Raw genomic sequence first — 18997 nt, 5'->3', positions numbered from 1 at the left:
GAGGCGGGCGAGTCGGGCGGCGAGAGGCGGGGCGGCGGCGGCGAGGAGAGGCCGCGCCTCCTGCTGCTGCCTGGCGCTCCTCCTCGCAGCCGGCAGCGCTGCCTGGGCGCCTCCGTGCGACTCTGCCTCGCTGGGTTTGGTCTCCCAGAAGAGACGGGTCACATGCGCACCTCCCTCCCTCCCTCAGCCTGCGCGGAGGGAGAGCCAGAGAGAGGCATCGCTCCTGCGCGGCGGGAGAGGGAGCAGCCGGAGCGATGCCCCAAACGAAGGCATGGGACCGGAGGGGAAATCCTCTCCGAGGAGGATTGAGCGCAGCTGAGAGAAGCCTTTCGAGGAGCTGCCGTGTCCCCTGGAAACCCCCTTCCCAGCTCTGCCTGCCTGCCTGCCCAAAGCTTGGAGGTTCCCCGGCAAGGGGGAGGGGAAAAACTTTCACTTTTGTGCGTCCCTCCCGGCGTGACGCTGCGCGCTGACGTCACGGGGCGGGGCTTTAATGGTGGTGTGCCGCGAGATTTTTTTTCAGTAAACAGGTGTGCCGTTGCCCAAAAACGTTTGGGAAACACTGAACTAGAGCATGAGACACTTAATCTCGGGGTCATGGGTTAGAGCTCCACCTTGGGCAAAAAATTCCTGTATTGCAGGGGGTTGGACTAGATGACCCCTGTGGTCCCTTCCAACTCTAGGATTCTATGATTCCATAGACATAAAAGCAAACTACTTATGCTGCGGTTTCTGTAAACATTTTGGGAGTAGACTATTGACTGCTGGTGATAAGCTGCGGATGACGTGGGCTTGAAACTTGGCCTCCTTCCCATTTTGTCTGTCCATCTGCGGGCAGCTGATAAGACGGAGACAGATGGGGAACCTTAGAAGAATAACATAACAGCCATCAGACACGGAGATTTGGGGCTGGGTTCCTTACAAATAGAGGTCCCCCTCTCTTTCTCCATCTCACATTAGCTTGGCTTGAGGACCATCGAATGTGGAGATGACTGACAGATGCCAGCTGACTGATAAGAATGTTTGGAACCTCTTTCATCTTTTCACTGATTGCTCAAATCCAGCTGTGATATTGTAAGGAAAAAAAGGGCCTTCTAACTTAGGGGAGATTCGAGAGGAAAAGAATCACTCAGAATTCTTTGGTTTTCAGGAGATGGAAGCTGAAGGCGACCTGGGATATCAGTGACAAATATTCTTCACATGTAAGGTAAAAGAAAGTGCTATAGCATGATTTTGCAGCAGGTCAGCTTTAAAGCAACAAAAGAGCACTTCAGACAAATTTGCTATGGACCACAAAATATGTAGCTAATTCCTGAAACCATATACTGTATGTACTGCAGTGACTAACATGAAAGAGTTACGGTATTTAAAAGTTTTGAAGTGAAATGTTTCGGTTTCTGCCTTCTTGGCTGCTTTGATGTGAACCCTTTTCACACCAGAGCAGCTAAAAAAAGAGGGGAACTGAAATGTTTTGTTTTAAACCTTTAATATATCTGTTTTGTTAGACCCTTTAATGACATGATTAGATGGATGGATGGATAGATAGATAGATAGATATAGATAGATAGATAGATAGATAGATAGATAGATAGATGATAGATATGTAAATATTTTATTTCTGTAGTACTTCAATTATTGATGGGAGAGCTTTGTATAAAACTAATACTGTACAGTAGATAATAAACATCCTAAGTTAAACACTGACAGCACCACTACAGACAGATATGTGTTCAAAGTCCTATCGAATTCAGCACAGGAGCAAGGCTAGCTCTATGGTTAAAGGCTTTCAACTTTAAAAGGGCTTTTGACTTTGGATGGCTTGAAAACACATCTTTAAAAATAAACAATGGCTTGATGGTAGATAGAAGGGAAAGTAAGAGCTCATTTGGTTAGAGTGTGGTGCCAAGGTTGCATCCTGTGGAGTAACAGTGATTCATTCCAAAGGACTGGGAGGATGACAAATGCCTTTAGGAATAACAGTAGCCAACACATTTTTCTTGTGGTTTTACCAACTATGGGCACTTCCAGAATGTGACAATTTTGTGGGTGGGATTCAATCACATTCTGGCAAGTTCAGATTGTGCAGTTAAAGTGGATTGGGCACTCTTGTAATAATAATAAAAGATAATACTGTTTGTGCCAGAACAACATACTGGTAACAATTGTATTATGTACTGAAGTTCTCACCTTGGGCCAGCAAGGGGATACTGTGGATAGTTTTCACTCAGGTCCACATATGCAATAAGGGATTGAAAGTGACATTCAGTGATTGGATAGTTACAGAAAGTGGTTACTGTTGCATTGTAGTGGAGCTCTATATAAACAGGCTGGCTGAACCCTTCAGTTCAGTTCTGTTCTGGCCTATGAATAAAGAAGAGCTGTTTGAAGAATCGCTGTGTCATCTGATATGTTCACCCACAACTTAACAAATTGCTTGACGTGATGTCACAAATCAGGGCAAATGCTGACGTTAACAGATTGACTGGAAGTGGCATCCATGACAGGCAGCTGGTTCCAACTGTCCCCATATAAGAACATAAGAAGTTTCTTTTTACTTTTTACTGAATCGGACCCAAGACTGGTCCATTCTAGGCCAGCCGTGCCTATGGTTACTAGTGGAGGCTTTCCTTTCGGACAGGGAACCTCTTCCCAGTTCTACCTGGAGATACTGGGAATTGAACCTGTGACATCCTGCATGACAAGGCAGATGCTCTACCACTGAGCCACTACAGCCCATTCCTTCATTACCTCTCCATGCAGGGGAAACTTACATGCGTAATTTCTGCATGTCAGTTAAAGGCGCAGAGCTTCATTCTGGAGATGGGCCATCGTTCTCCCCTGCCCGCCTCCTCCTCCAAAAAACGAAAAAGAAAAGAATTAAAGGTGGTAAGAAGTTTGAAAGAGATGTGACTGTTCCTACTGTGTACATTCATCCTCGATTTGCCTCTGCCAAACAGAGGGTGTGTGTGCACGCTACCAGTTTTCTTAATCTGGATCAAAGCCGGTTAATGCATCAAAACACAGTATTTCCTAAGAAACGACAGGATAGATGAGGGTTGTGGCAAATGCCGTGCTTTATGCTGCTTCTCAGACCAGTGCCTTGGATGCAGAGCAGGGGTGCAATATTCCTAAAAGTGACAATCAGGACAAAGTTGTTCAGCTTTTTGGGGGAGATGTTGACTGTTTGGGGGCTTTTATTTGATTTTTAAAGCATTTTTATTTTTAAAAAACCTTTCTTGCTATACATCTGGGTTTTCTGCCTTTGTATGGCAGCCCGAATGCAGAGTAAACACAGCCAGATGTCTTTCTTATTTCAAAATCCTATTTGACTGCAGGTGTCAGTGAGGCTTCCCCAGCCACTCTGGGCGGCTTCCAACAGAACACTAAAATACAATAACCTATAAAACATTAAAAGCTTCCCTAAACAGGGCTGCCTGCAGATGTCCTCCAAAAGTTTGGTAGTTATTTTTCTCTTTGACATCTGGTGGGAGGGCGTTCCACAGGGCGGGTGCCACTACCGAGAAGGCCCTCTATCTGGTTCCCTGTAACTTGGCTTCTCGTAGCGAGGGAACCGCCAGAAGGCTCTCGGCACTGGACCTCAGTGTCTGGGCTGAATGATGGAGGTGGAGACGCTCCTTCAAGTATACTGGACTGCAAACCATCACAAAAGCCTATTGCAGCAGTCGCCGACCTGGCGCCCCCTGGGTGCTTTGGACTGCGACTGCCATCAGCCCCAGCATGTGAGCTGGATGGGACTGATGGCAGTAGTTGCTCAAAACATCTGGAGGGAACCAAATTAGAAAAGGCTGATCTATTGGAAGAGCACCAAGGGCCAGATAGAGAGGAATGGAGGGCTATATTCAGCTCCTGGGGGACCTGAGGCTCCCCACCCTTGAGCTAATCTCAAAGTAACATCTTCCCAGCATCTTCTTGTGGTCATCATGGACCATTCCGCAGGCATGCACCTTAAGTTACAAAACTTTATGAAAACTGAGAGAGAAAGAGGATTGGGTATCATAATCTGTTTGTAAATCTCTCTCTCTCTCTCTCTCTCTCTCTCTCTCTCTCTCTCTCTCTCTCTCTCTCCAGGGTTTGCTTTATCCCCCGGAGGCCAGAAAAGAAAGAAAATGGAGGTGCCCAACTTCTCTTGCGACCCAGAAATGCGTTCCTTTCTGTTCATTCTCACCATTTCCTTTGTTATTCCACCTATAAATAATGTGGACCCTGGTAAGACTCTCACTAGTACCTCTCATAGAAATGTTATTGGTCGTGGCTAAAGTGTCTTATTTTTCTCTGAAGGGAGCAAATAACAACAACAATAAAAAATCTACCAGAAGCCTAGATACCGGCTTCTCCTATGTACCAAAAGTACCGTGAAATTGTAAGTTGTTGTGGCATACTTTGGTCCATCAAGCTGTGGTCAAACCCAGGTCTCAGGGAAGATTATTAACGTCACAACCATGCCATACACTGAGAGCAGTCTGATACCTTTTTATTTATTTCTTAAACTATACCGATTGATTATAAGAAAAGAAAACCTCAAAGTGGTTTAAAGAAACAGTTGTTATTGCTGGGTTTTTAATGCTTCTTTTGAATAGATTCCAGGAAGACTTTGAATTATCCCACTATTTCTGTTCGTTCCCAATTCAGCAACAGGCCTTGCTCCCCTTATTTCCATCGAAGGCTATCAGGACAGGGGGATCCGAATAGTTTGCCGATCCAGTGGTTGGTACCCAAAGCCTGAGATCCTATGGAGAGGTCCCAATGGGAGGCACTTTCCTTCACTGGGACAAAAAATTTCCATGGAGGGCAATGGGTTGTTTGAGGCGCAGAACGACATCATCCTAACAGGAAGTTCAAATCATAGCCTAACCTGTGTGGTCCGGAACAGCTTCCTCAACCAGGAAAAGGAATCAACTATTCATATAGCAGGTAAGCTGTCCAGAATTCTTGCTAACGGTTCTGTATTTGGGGGCTGTGGCTCTGTACAAACTGTGCCTTCAAAATACATTCTTTCCTTCAAAGAATTCTGAGAAATGTAGTTGGTTAAGGGTCAGGGCTAAACTACAGTGCCCAGAATCCTTTGAGGGAAAGGATGTGCTTTGAAGGTATACACAGCCTTAAGACTCTCAAGTGATGTGCAGTGAACGAGTGAGGGGAGAAGTCTGAAGTCAACCAACGTTGACACCAACGTATTCTAAAGAGAAGGAACTTGAGAAGAGAACCAGTGAGAACTTCTAGCAGGCTCACTTCCCAACTAGGTCACTAGGGACAGTGGCAGATTAAATTCGCTGTTGAAATGTGCACCAAGATGATTTCATAGGACTGTAGACTTGTAGAGCTGGAAGGGACCTTGATGGTCATCTAGTCCAGGGGTAGGCAACCTAAGGGGCAGGATGCGGCCCAATCACCTTCTCAGTCCGGTCCAGGAATCAGCATGTTTCTACATGAGTAGAATGTGTCCTTTTATTTAAAATGCATCTCTGGGTTATTTGTGGGGCATAGGAATTCGTTCATATTTTTTTTTCAAAATATAGTCCAGCCCACCACATGGTCTGAGGGACGGTGGACCGGCCCACGGCTGAAAAAGGTTGCTGACCCCTGATTTAGTTCCCCATCCTGTTTGAAACCATACTGGAACCTGCTGAGCTTTGCCAATGTGCTAGTTACTGCACCCCTTTCTCAGTTCCATGTTACATTTTCATTAGCAGGGTGAGAGAGAGAGATGGGGAAGACAAAGGAACCCCATTTTATTTATTTAGAGGATTTATGCATTGCCTTTCAGTCGGATGATTCTCAGAGTGGCTTTCATAATAAAATACCCCTTCCCCTGCAAACTCACAGCAGTCCTTAAACCCCTGGTTGACGAATGTTCTGGGACATATTGCTGTTTAGTTCGTGCAGCATCACCCTTGCATATATATATGTACTGGGATGCCATGCTGGACAAAGCAAGTGTTATGCCCTGTTGGTATTAAAGGGTTAAGAAGCTCTAATCAAGACGCTCTAATCACTGAGCAGCTGGAGGTAGTTAGGCTTCCAGGAATGTGAGTTTGTATAAATAGTCAACTCACTCGTGTGTTTGCTTTCCCCTTTCCCCTTTCCTTTTCTTTGGGGCGTGTTTGCTGAAATGTGTGATTCTTCACCAGTTTTTTGTTTTGTGTAAATAAACCTTTTATTTGAGTTCCAAACCGCTTGCTCCAAGATTCCTTTATTGAAAAGATGCTGACTCTCCAGCCCTTCTTGAGCCGCTGTGCGAAATGCTCTGCTGTAATGGGACATTGTGGCATCGGAAGCGCACTGGACATTTGATTAGCATTAAACTAATTAAAGTTTAATGGGACAGGTTATGGGTGTTTGTACGTCAAGAAGGAGATAAGGAGTGCAGTTAAGAGTGATTTATGCAAGGACTGGAGCGAAGACAGAAGCGGTTGCCGACAACAAAAGCCTTCAAAGCAGCTTGAGTCCTGCAACGTGCCTAGGAAAAGTTTTAAAGAGGCACTGCGCAGTTTGTACTCGCTGGAAGACGCCTTATTCCTCGAGGAGCCACCTCAGCAGCTGGGAGACGGTCTACAGGTCTGTGAGTATCGTTCCTAAGCCCCAGGGAGGATGGCAGAGTCCCAGGAAAGTTTTACTGTCCCCTTTACGCGACTCAATGGGAAAAATTGGCAAGATTGGAAGGCTAGAGTAAGGGTTTGGTTGCAAGCAAAAGAGTTGTGGAGTTGTACTGAAGCACCGCCTTTACAGGCAGCTGCAGACGCGTCTGCAGAAGACAAAGCAGCAGCGGCAGTTTCTCAGAAACGCGACAGGAAAGCCCAAGGTCTACTAGTTTTGGCAGTGGGACCAGAGCAAATGCCTTATGTTTCTGAGTTAAAGAACACGCATGAGGTCTGGACGGTTCTGCAGCGGTTAAATTCCAGAAACACTGCGGGGGCCAAGATCCATGCTACAAGATGTTTGTTTGATTTACGTCTCCAACCGGGAGCGTGTGTGAAAGAACATATTGCCAAAATGGTGTCTGCCTTTAATCAACTAAGACAGCTGGGCATTCCTTTCTCTATGGAGCAGCAGTCATACATATTGTTGTCTTCTCTTGATAAAAGCTATGAGACTCTAGCTTTAACTTTGGAAGCTATGCCTTCACCTGAATTAACCCTTGAATACATTTCTTCTCGACTTGCAGATGAACAGGATAAAAGGCAAAGAGAAAGAGGTTTGTCTTCAAAGGGGAGTTATACTGTGCCTAAGAGTGGGGATGCTGAGTTTGAGAACACAGTAAATGCTTTCGCAGCTAGACACTGTTTTCGCTGTGGTTCCTCTTCTCATTTAATCAGGAATTGTACACGTGAACCTGGTCAAGATAGCACCAAGGCCGTTGCCCCTAGTTACCAGACAAGGAGTTCCAGAGGACGTCGAAGAAGAGGAGGAGGTCGTGGCTACTCCCACAGCACACAGCACATGGCTTCAGCAATGGCGTTGATGCAAGGGCGTGGCCAAGGCAGCAATCTACGCTGGTTGATCGACAGTGGTGCATCTCATCACCTGGTGGCGCCATCTAGTGTCCGTTTGCAGAATTGCAGACATTTGCAAACCCTTAAAGTTGTGACAATGGCAGATTCAACTAAACGTTCCTTAGAGACTGTAGGGACAGTGTTTTTGAAGTGTTTGCAAACAGAAATTGATGCCTACGTGCTAAAGGGAATGAAGGGGTGTATTTTGTCTGTGTCAGAACTTGATAGAAATGGGTTTAAAACTGTGTTTGAAAATGGGGTTTGCACTATTTCAAAGAATAATGTATCTCTTTTGCAGGTGGAATGCAGAAATGGGTTATATTATTTTGAGACAAGTCCAGATGAAGTTGAACAGGTTCATGCTGGTTGTGTGAACTCGCCTACCCATAATTCTTGTGTTCATTTATGGCATCGCCGTTTTGGACATATTAATTTTCAGTATGTTAAAAGACAACCTGAGTTATCGGAAGGGTGCAAAATGAAAAAAATGTACTAAGTATTTGGATTGTACTGCATGCAAAAGGGCGAAGGTTCATAGATGCAGCTATCCCAGTTCAAATAGGAAATCTGACAAAGTATTCCAACTTGTGCATATGGACCTATGTGGCCCAATGCCTGTTGCTAGCATGGGAGGTTCGAGGTATGCGCTGTGTCTCTCAGATGACAAAACAAAGGTCACATGGTTTTTTCCTCTCAAAACAAAAGCAGATACTGCAGAAACAGTTAAAAATTGGGTTCATGCAGTAGAACTTGAATTCGGTACTAGAGTTCTTGCTTTCCAAACAGACAGAGGGTCAGAATTTACCGGGTCTGTGTTGCAGAATTTCTTTAAGAGAAAGGGAATTAAGCATCGTCTGTCTACACCTTATTCCCCCCAAGAAGGAGGCGTGGCCGAACGTAAAAACAGGGTTCTGCAAGAGTTGGCAAACTCTATGTTGTTTGATGCTAAACTTCCTCAAAGTTACTGGGCGGAAGCCTGGCAGACGGCTACTCATGTTCTGAACCGAGTATATAATTCAGTAATTGATACTACGCCATATTTTGCTTTATATGGGAAGAAGCCCAAAGTTAATTACTTTCGGGTGTTTGGATCTCAAGCCTATGTACTTATCCCAAAAGCGTTAAGGAAGAAGGGAGGTCCAAGGGCTAGGAAACTCATCTTTTGTGGGTACGAACCACATGCCAAATCTTGGAGGTTCGTGAACCCAGATGGGGATACTACAAGAGTGGTCCTCAGTAGGAGCGCTGAATTTTGTGAGCAATCCGGATGGACTCACTTACATGCTAACCCTGACATTTTGAGAGATGATTTAGGCATTTATGCTGAGAAAGAAAGTCCAGAGTGTGATGAGCCAGAAGGGGATGGTGCACATGGTTCAGATGCAGATTCTGACCAGGCACAAGGTTCTTCTCCTAAGGTAGAAAAGCCAGAATCTAAAAGTGTTCCAACATCGCCAGTCATTAGGCCTAGCAGACAGCAAAAGCAAAGCAGGTCACCTGCAACACCAAGCCCAAGGGAGGTATCTAAATGGAGGTCTTTATCCCTAGAGGTAAGTCCAGACATAAAGTCTGAGACAGATTCTGACAGCCAACGGTCAGAGGGGGCACAAGAGGAGCAATTGCGCAGGTCAAAACGTGCCACAAAGGGCAAGCCGCCAGAGCGGTTTAAGGTGACAAGTGTATACGTAAATATGGCACAGTGTGAGCCAGATAGCTATGTGGAGGTACAACAGCTTCCAAGCTCAGAAGCCGCAAAGTGGCAGGAAGCAATGGAAAAAGAGATGGCTTCAATGAAGTCTCTCGGTGTGTTTACAAGTACAGAGCTTCCAAAAGGCCAACAAGCTGTAGGTTGTCGATGGGTATATCGTTTAAAGCCCACAACTACTGAGGAGTTGCAATATAAAGCCCGACTAGTTGCAAAAGGGTTTTCGCAGCGCAAAGGTGTTCACTATTCTCAAATTTATGCCCCTACTTCAAGATCGGAGTCATTAAGAATGCTTTTAGCCTCTTCAGCTAAGAAGGGAAATAAGTTGTTTCATTTTGATGTCAATGTGGCTTATTTAAATGCAGACTTACAGGAGGAAGTCTATATGACGCCACCACCAGGTTTTGAAGGAGACAAGCCAAACCAGGTCTGGCGCCTACACAAATCCATTTATGGGTTGAAACAGTCCGCCCGTAATTGGAATTCCTGCTTAAACGATGCTCTAGAGAGCATGGGGTTCAGAAAGAGCGCAGCAGATGCGTGTCTTTATCTAAAAGGCTCGGGATGTGAACAAGAAGCAGTCTTGATATTTGTTGATGATTTATTATACAGTGGAAAGGACGATAAACTTGCACAACAATTTGCCACAAAGCTTGGAGAAAGGTTTCAGATAAAATCACTAGGCAATGTATCTGTTTATCTAGGAGTTAAAATTCAGCAAGATGAAGATGGGAACTATTGGCTCAGCCAAGAAGCTAAGATCCAGCAGTTGCTGGAAAGGTTTAAAATGGACAACTGTGCTGGTGTTAAAACCCCAATGGAGTTAAGTTACACAAAGGATGCTCAAACTGAGCAACAGGCAGAGTTCTGTAATCCCGGGGTTTACCAGTCAGCGATAGGCAGTCTACTCCACATTGCACAGTGGACTCGGCCCGATATAACATATGCTGTCAACATGCTGTGTAGACAAGCTGAAAAACCATCAATGCATGCTTGGCAAGGAGTAAAAAGAGTTCTAAGGTATCTCCAAACTACCAAAAGGTTTCGCTTAAAACTATCAGCAGAGGGCAGCACACAACTTGAATGTTGGGCCGACAGCAGTTGGGCTGATGCTGGACCAGATAGAAAATCAGTGTCAGGAATGGCGATAAAATTTGGAAATGCACTAATTGGTTGGAGATCAAGAAAACAATCACTTATAGCTTTAAGTTCAACTGAATCTGAGTTCAATGCATTATCAGATGTATGTAGAGAACTGGAATTTTATAAGCAACTGGTACAAGAATTGTTTGGAGAATGTTCCCTACCTATCAGAGTGTGGGAAGACAATCAACCTTGTATTAAACTAGCTAAATCAGGTCAATTCAAGGCACACACAAAACACTTGGATATCCGTTATCAAAATGTATGCCAAAGTGTAAAACAAGGTTTAATTGAACTAAAGTATTGTCCAAGCCAAGAAAATCTCGCAGACGGTTTTACAAAAGCTTTGAGTCCGCAATCTCATAAATGTTTCTGTTCAGGTTTAAATTTGAATTAAGGTTGGTACAGCTCAGTGTTACGAGCGAGAGGGGGTGTTGGTATTAAAGGGTTAAGAAGCTCTAATCAAGACGCTCTAATCACTGAGCAGCTGGAGGTAGTTAGGCTTCCAGGAATGTGAGTTTGTATAAATAGTCAACTCACTCGTGTGTTTGCTTTCCCCTTCCCCCTTTCCTTTTCTTTGGGGCGTGTTTGCTGAAATGTGTGATTCTTCACCAGTTTTTTGTTTTGTGTAAATAAACCTTTTATTTGAGTTCCAAACCGCTTGCTCCAAGATTCCTTTATTGAAAAGATGCTGACTCTCCAGCCCTTCTTGAGCCGCTGTGCGAAATGCTCTGCTGTAATGGGACATTGTGGCATCGGAAGCGCACTGGACATTTGATTAGCATTAAACTAATTAAAGTTTAATGGGACATGCCCGAGTATATTTCAGCAAGGATAGGAAGAAGTGCTATATTATGTTAGATTAAAATCACTTTCTATTCAGGATCTGGGCAATGGTGAGCTCCTACTGCAACAGCAGGGACTCATTTGAAGTTCCTCTCAGGATCAGGAATTTCCTGCAGAACAGGAGGCTTATTAAAAGTTCAGTGCTTGGAGGACAGGGAGGGCAATATTCAGTGCCTCAAGTGTGCAGAACCAGCATGCAGCTCAGAAGCCTATAAAAACCCCTGCAGCGAGATCAGAAGGGGGATTAAACACTGAGATAGAGGTGGGGAGGGGGAGGCACTGCCAAATCTTTGGCATCTGTTTTTCTTTTATTTGATTCAGAAACCAGGTTTATAACATCATTGGTAATTTGCTTTGTTTTCAGATCACTTCTTCCCAAAGATCTCTCAGTGGATAGCGGGTTTGTGTGTCTCCCTCATGGCTCTGCTCGGTTTCATTCTTCTCCTCCTTTACCTGTTTAATATAAACAGTGAGTACCTAGGAAGCTGCCTCATACCCAGTGTGTAAATGGTGTCATTATGTGCTTTTGATACCAGGTGGCACTGTGTAGCATCTTCTAGCTCAGTCTGTAGATCAGCAGACTCTTAACCTCAGGGATATGGGTGCAGGGGTTTGGACTATATCAGTGTTTCTCACATTTGGGTCTCTGGCTGTTTTTGGACTACAACTCCCATCATCCCTAGCTAGCAGGACCAGTGGTCAGGGATGATGGGAATTGTAGTTCAAAAACAGCTGGGGAGCCAAGTTTGGGAAACACTGGACTAGATCATCCTTTTGATCCTTTTCTACTCTGCAATTATGTGATTCTAAATACATGGGAAGAAGTCAGAAGTTACAGTTCTGTTCTTATTAGAGAGAGGCTTACAAAATTATTTTCTAGTCTCCGGACAGGTGTGTATTCACAGGTCTCCTGGAGATCCAGTGTGGTGTAGTGGTTAAGAGCGATAGACTCGTAATCTGGTGAACCGGGTTTGCTTTCCGCTCCTCCACATGCAGCTGCTGGGTGACCTTGGGCCAGTCACAATTCTGTGAAGTCTCTCAGCCTCACTCACCTCACAGAGTGTTTGTTGTGGGGGAGGAAGGGAAAGGAGAATGTTAGCCGCTTTGAGACTCCTTCGAGTAGTGATAAAGCGGGATATCAAATCCAAACTCTTCTTCATCTTCTCTTCTTCCTCCAGACAACCTGTTTATTCAGCATTCGTCCTGATTAGCTTGCACAGAGGTTATGCTGAGGTTAGATTTGGAAGAAGCGGCTAGCCTTTTCATTATTCATTCACTGTGATTTGTGCTCACAATGCTATTGGGGCAGTTACATGAGACCCCACTTCAGGACAATTGGCACCTGCAACTGTTTCAGAGCAGACTGCTTTGTTTCCTGACCACATCTAGACAAGGGATGGGGAAACGTCTGACCCACAGGCCAGATTTGCCCCAGCAGGCCTCCCCATTTGTCCTCCAAGCAACGCCCACCGCCCCACAACTGACATCATATGTGATGTGAAGTGTGAGACAGGTAGAGATGTGGCTGGATTGAACTCCCTGTCAGTTATGATGATAACTGCTTGGTCAGAGTGCACAAGAGTTCTAATGGTGTTTCGCAACTTTGACCTGTTGCAGGATCTTAGCCAGACCCAGTTGAATATAGCAGAGCATACGCAGACTTCCAGAAGCAACCAGTTGCAGGCAGGTAGGATGAAGCAGGAACAAGACGCTGCTACCAGTAACTTGGTTACTTATAGGTGTTTATTATTTACAGCAGACTCACACGTTACTATATACAAGATACAGATACGGATCTTAAACTCTTGCTCTTAACAAACTCCAAACGACTCTCAGAACACCTCACTGACCAACCAACTATCCAGCAAGGAAGGTCATGAATCATCATGCCTATGACCAATAGCAGAGTTGTATCCAAGGTCCCATATCTCTAGGCAGAAGAACTTCCTCTGCTCAGTCTTCTTGGCCTTCGGCCAACTCTTAATTGCCTTGTGTAAAGCAGCACGTAGGCAAAATCCAACAAGTTCCCTACTGGGAACTCCCTTGCTGACACAAACCCAGTAGATAGCAGGACTCAATGGGGTATTCAGTCCTACTTACTCTTTCTCTCCCCCCCCCCCGACCAACTTTTACAGGTGGGTGGCAGTGGTGGGAGACAAAGATCAGGCCTGCTGGGCCAAGAATACTTCCCACCCCTGATCTAGGCTAGGTTTGTCTTCCTTGACTGTAGGTGGTATCAGGGCCAGCCTACATAGCGCTGGCCCAAAGTGCTGGGTTTGTTTGTTGAAAAGCAGCCCGTGCAGGGTCCCCAGATTGAGAAGCCGTGGCTTTAACTCTTGGCCCCCACAGTGGGCCTAATCCAGACTGTGCATCCAGACTTACAATTTGCATTGCCAAAAAGAAAAGGTCCAATCTGCTTTGGTCTTGCTCTTAATTAATCATAACACTAGAGGAAAATCAGCACACCTTATTCAGAACAGAAACAACGGGTGGCTAGATTGTACACTCAAATGTTTACAGCAGTTATAATTATTTCTTCTTTCCTTTCTCTTCTAGGAAAGCTTTCTGCAGAACTGAGTAAGTCATTCTGCCTCTTTTGAGAAGAAAAACACATTTAGGCCACTGTCCTGTGCAGAGGCAGGCAGTCTTAAGTCCATTAATTTCAATAAACTTAACCATGCCTGAGAGTACAATTCTTGTTGTTCACTCAGACGCAAATCCCACTGGTTTCACTTGGCTTTACTCCCTAGTAATTGTGCATAGAATTGCACTGACTCTGTATTGGATTGTGGCCTTAAAAAGGGGGGGGGGAGAGACAATTTTAGTAAAATTAGGTTGTTGTTTTTAAGTAGACATGAAAGTTTGGTTCCATTCAAGCCAATAGCAAAAACTGGTGGCTAAAACAACACATGCAGCTTGAGTGGGTAAAAATAATTGATTCAGAATTTCCACCATAAAAGGTATTTCAAAAAACTTTCCCCAGTTTAGAATAAGGCTTGTTAGGTAGCAAAACTGCCAACTCTACACTAACAGTGGCGCCCACCCTGTGGAACGCCCTCCCACCAGATGTCAAAGAGAACAACAACTATCAAACTTTTAGAAGACATCTGAAAGGCAGCCCTGTTTAGGGAAGCTTTTAATGTTTGATGTATTACTGTGTTTTAATACAGTATTTGGTTGGAAGCTGCCCAGAGTGGCTCGGGAAGCCCAGCCAGATGGGCGGGGTATAAATAATAAATTTATTATTAATTATTATTATTATCATCATCATCATCATCATCATCATCATCATCACAAGACACTGGGTTTTTCTCTCCATGTTTCCAAGAACAGCTGAAATTCATCAAATTGAGGCATTCAGCCTTGGTTCCTTTTTTAAAAAAAGTTTGAATTATAGGCTCTGCCCATGCACAAGATTTTACATCCACACCATAGATTTAAAACATATTCAACATCGTTTTCCCTATAGAATCCTGGGAGCTGTGGTTTGTTTAATGGTGCTGGGAACTGAAGCTCTTGAAGAGTAAACTACAGTTCCCAGAACTGCCACAAAGCACAGACACTCTCTGTACAATGTCCAATGGCCTACTCTGAAGCAAAATAACCCAGGATGGTCTAGAAGGGCCCATATCATTTCATGGCACCAAAAACTATTCAGAACAGGCCTCAGAGGAGGTCAGCACACCAGAAGAGAAGGCAGACAGCCCATCTCCCTCAGATGGCAGCTTGTCTTGTGCCAGGCCTACATAGCTGTCAGCACTGAAATAGTATTGGTGCTTTTTATGCGTAAAGCACCCGAGATCAAGATTTTCCATACCAATGCTAATTTGTCATTATGTGGTTGTTTTTAGGTTGGAGGAACTTGGTGATGCCAATCAAAAAAGGTAAACGGCTCTCTTGTTTTTGTATGCTTTTCACAATGCATTATTTCAGGCATGAAATCTGTCGCCACTCCCTGATGCTGAATTTTTGACATTAATTGAGGACGCAATAAAACTACCATGGGGCGGTTGAGTGGGGCGGGAAAGGAGAACCTGTGAGGTGAATATCTTTCCCGTGGTGAGATTTAGGACTCACCATGTGATGGGAATCTGGTGTTATCCATTCGGGTCACGTTTTTTAATAGTGACTTCAGAAGATTCTCAACGGTTACAGGAATCTTTGTTTGTTTGTTTGTTTATCAAGATTTATATACCACTTGATTTGTGTGGTTTTTTAAAAAAACAAGAAAACCTCTAAGCGTTTTACAAACCTTGATGTCCTCCATTAATTGTTACTGGTGCCACAGAATACCTGTTCTGCATCTGAAATAAATAGATATTTTAGTGTGGTGGCACCTGGACTTTGAAACTCCCTGCCTGTTGATATCCCTGTACTCTTTTTGGCACCTGCCAAAAACATTTTTGCTTAGACAAGCCTACTCAGGTATTGGAATGCTGGTGTGTTTTAAGTTTGCTGCTGGTTTCAATTTTTTGAATGCTCAGATAAGTTTTGACCAAAGATTTTATTGTTTCCTTCTTTTCATCAACCCTTGAGGGAATTTTATTTTTATTTTTTTACAATCAAGCAGTGTATCAACCTTATGAAATGAATGAATCAATTTAAGGAATCAATTTAAGGAACCTGTGCATAAAGTTATTAACCTGTGCATAGACGCGTGAGCATCTACTCTTGGGTGCATTCTTTTAATTCAAACTTGCAGCAGAGTTTCTTCTTACAGAAAATCTTTTATTATTTACACAAATTTACACTGGTCAAATAAAACAACATAATTCCTTCTCCTCTATCCATCCGGCTCTGAGATTCAATTGCTCACTTTCAACTTTGTTCATTTACACACTGACTCTGACCTTTATTGACCACATGCCCTTAATAAAGGCACCTGTTGCTGCCGGGATTTTTCTGTTGCCTGGCAACCTGTTCAAGACCAATTCTCAAGTTCTTTCTAGAATATTCCAATAAGTCAAGGAGGCGGCCGGCATATAGCATGTTCCAGTGCAACTGGTTACGCTGGCCCTCAACCACAACACTGTCTGGTTAACACTGATATTGCCCTCCTTCCTTCCGTGATCTCTTTCCTTCTCATCTTCTCCATCCTGCAGCAAATGTAACCCTGAATCCGGACACAGCGAACTACGAGCTCATCCTGTCTGCGGACCGGAAGACCGTCATACAAGGCTTCACGTGGCACAGCCTCCCTGACAGCCCCCTGAGATTCAGCCTCGAGCGCTGCGTTTTGGGAAGCGAGGGCTTTTCCTCAGGAAGGCACTACTGGGAAGTCGAGGTGGGCGAGGAGGGGTACTGGGCCGTGGGGTTGGCAAGGGGTTCGGTGAGGAGGAAGGAATGCCTCAGCCTTGACCCCAGCGAAGGGATCTGGGCCGTGGAGAAATGCCGGGTCCAGTACCAAGCTCTCACCGTCCCCGAGACCCCTCTGTTTCTGCGGAAGAGACCCAGGAAACTCGGGATTTACTTGGACTACGAGACGGCACAAGTGGCATTTCATGACGTCAACCACAAGACACCCATCTTCACTTTCCCCTCCGCTGCTTTCAACGGGGAGGTGGTCTTCCCTTTCCTGCAGGTCGGGGTGGGATGCTGGCTTCGACTGTGCCCCTGAGACCTTCCATGTGTGAGGCTTAATGGGCAAGCAAGGCATGACACAGCGGACTTGGAAGGCACCTCAAAAGTCATAGAATCATAGAGTTGGAATAGACCACAAGGGCCATCGAGTCCAACCCCCTGCCAAGCAGGAAACTCTGCTTATGTGCTGGGGATGGGGTGTGTACATCTATCGTTTTATGTTTTACTGTGCTTTTAAGTATTTTGTGGGGAGCCTTCTAGAGCAGGGGTAGGCAAACTAAGGCCCGGGGGCTGGATGCGCCCCAATCGTCTTCTCAATCCGGCCTGCGGACGGTGTTGGGTGTAGTGAAGGGTTAACCTTCTATGCCTCGAGCCTAAGGGGACGGGCTTACAAGGGAAGTAAGCCAGGACCTGACGAAAGCAGCTTGGAATGTTGTGTACTGAGTGGGAATCGAAAGCATTCAGTTAAGACGCTGCAAGGAGAGAGAGAAGATGCAGCTTAACATGGATGGCTGTTGGAGATTGTAGATACGCTATTTTGTTTCCAATAAAGAGATATTAGGACAGAAGAACCGTCTGGGACTGATTTACTGCTCTTTCGACACACGACCGCTGTGTAATTCTGCTAATTGCTTTACGACCGCTCTAAAGCCACTCTGCGTAAACAGAAGGTGCAGAGGCTTGCAGGGGAAGCGTGGCTGGGCGCCAAACAATAAAGCAATAAAACTATTCAAGAGACGGTCCAGGAATCAGCATGTTTTTACATGAGTAGAATGTGTCCTTTTATTTAAAATGCATCTCTGGGTTATTTGTGGGGAATAGGAATTCGTTCATTATTATTATTTTTTCAAAATATAGTCCGGCCCACCAAATGGTCTGAGGGACGGTGGACCGGCACACGGCTGAAAAAGGTTGCTGACCCCTGGGCCTAGAGTGTCTGGGGCAACCCAGCCAGGTGGGCGTCATATAAGTTAAATCACCACCATCATCAAATTTCAGCAGGAAAAGCATGGGCAGCTGGTGAACTGCTATCCCTTCGCAGAGGAGCAAATGGACAGGATGAAGGTTGCAAGGCATCTTTGAGCATGAATAAAACAGGCAATTAAAACCAGAGGATGACCCTCACTCTGTGATGTCACCATCAGCAGCTAGTTTGACAGCTAACAACGGCAATATCAGAGGAAGCATTAACCATGGATGGAAGCGTTGCTCTGATTATATGCCACTGCCTTCAAATGCGATAGTCAAGGAAGAATATTTGTGGGTAGGCTTCCCCCTGGATTGCATTCAGGTAAAAGCATTCAAGAGAATCTTTGGTATTTACTAATTCAAATCTCCTCCACTGACTGGATTCACTATGTGTGGGTAGTTTTCATTTTTAAGCAATTTGTCCAACCGTCCTCCAAACACAAGACATACTGAGAGTCATAAGAGGACTGGAGTAATGAGACAACAGACAATGATACTGTAACATTATTGATTTGCCTAAAGTGATTATGTCCAAGATTTTAGTGAAAGATGCATCGTTATTCTTATTTGTTTAAATGAACATAAATAAAAGTCTCTTAAGTGCTAAGATGAGATCTACTCGATATACAGTGGTGCCCTGCAAGACGAATGCCTTGCAAGACGAAAAACTCGCTAGACGAAAGGGTTTTGCGGTTTTTGAGCTGCTTCGCAAGACGAATTTCCCTATGGGCTTGCTTTGCAAGACGAAAACATCTTGTGTTTTTTGCAAGTTTGTTTCCTTTTTCTTAACACCGTTAATACAGTTGCGACTTGACTTCGAGGAGCAACTCATAGAACGCGGTGTGGTAGCCTTTTTTGAGGTTTTTGGTGATTTTTGAAGCTTTTCCAAAACTTTTCCGACACTGTGCTTCGCAAGACGAAAAATTCGCTAGACGAAAAAACTCGCGGAACGAATTAATTTTGTCTTGCGAGGCACCACTGTACATGGTTCTGCGTTCCATTAATTACGGCACTGTGGGTTAAACCACAGAGCCTAGGACTTCCTAGGTTGGCAGTTTGAATCCCCGCGACGGGGTGAGCTCCCGTTGCTCGGACCCTGCTGCTGCCAACCTAGCAGTTCAAAAGCACGTCAAAGTGCAAGTAGATAAATTGGTACCGCTCCGGCGGGAAAGTAAACGGCGTTTCCGTGCACTGCTCTGGTTCGCCAGAAGCGGCTTAGTCATGCTGGCCACATGACCCGGAAGCT

At 44.8% G+C, this 18997-nt stretch overlaps 1 protein-coding gene across 1 annotated transcript; it reads left to right on the top strand.

Moving 5' to 3' along the window:
• The first annotated feature begins 871 nt into the window (after positions 1–871).
• On the top strand, positions 872–16899 carry LOC308580984 (butyrophilin subfamily 3 member A3-like). The gene is made up of 8 exons (XM_081183369.1): positions 872–1071; positions 1148–1204; positions 4087–4224; positions 4648–4929; positions 11567–11671; positions 13759–13779; positions 15054–15086; positions 16305–16899. The coding sequence occupies exons 3-8, from the start codon at positions 4125–4127 to the stop codon at positions 16817–16819; spliced, it is 1056 nt and encodes a 351-aa protein (XP_081039495.1). The 5' UTR covers positions 872–1071; positions 1148–1204; positions 4087–4124; the 3' UTR covers positions 16820–16899.
• Positions 16900–18997: the final 2098 nt, after the last annotated feature.

Source organism: Podarcis bocagei (genome assembly GCF_964188305.1).
Source record: "Podarcis bocagei genome assembly, chromosome: 2".
In the NCBI taxonomy this organism is placed as follows: domain Eukaryota; kingdom Metazoa; phylum Chordata; class Lepidosauria; order Squamata; family Lacertidae; genus Podarcis; species Podarcis bocagei.
The sequence above is the reverse complement of the archived record's forward strand: the minus strand, read 5'-3'. Positions and strand labels throughout refer to the sequence as shown.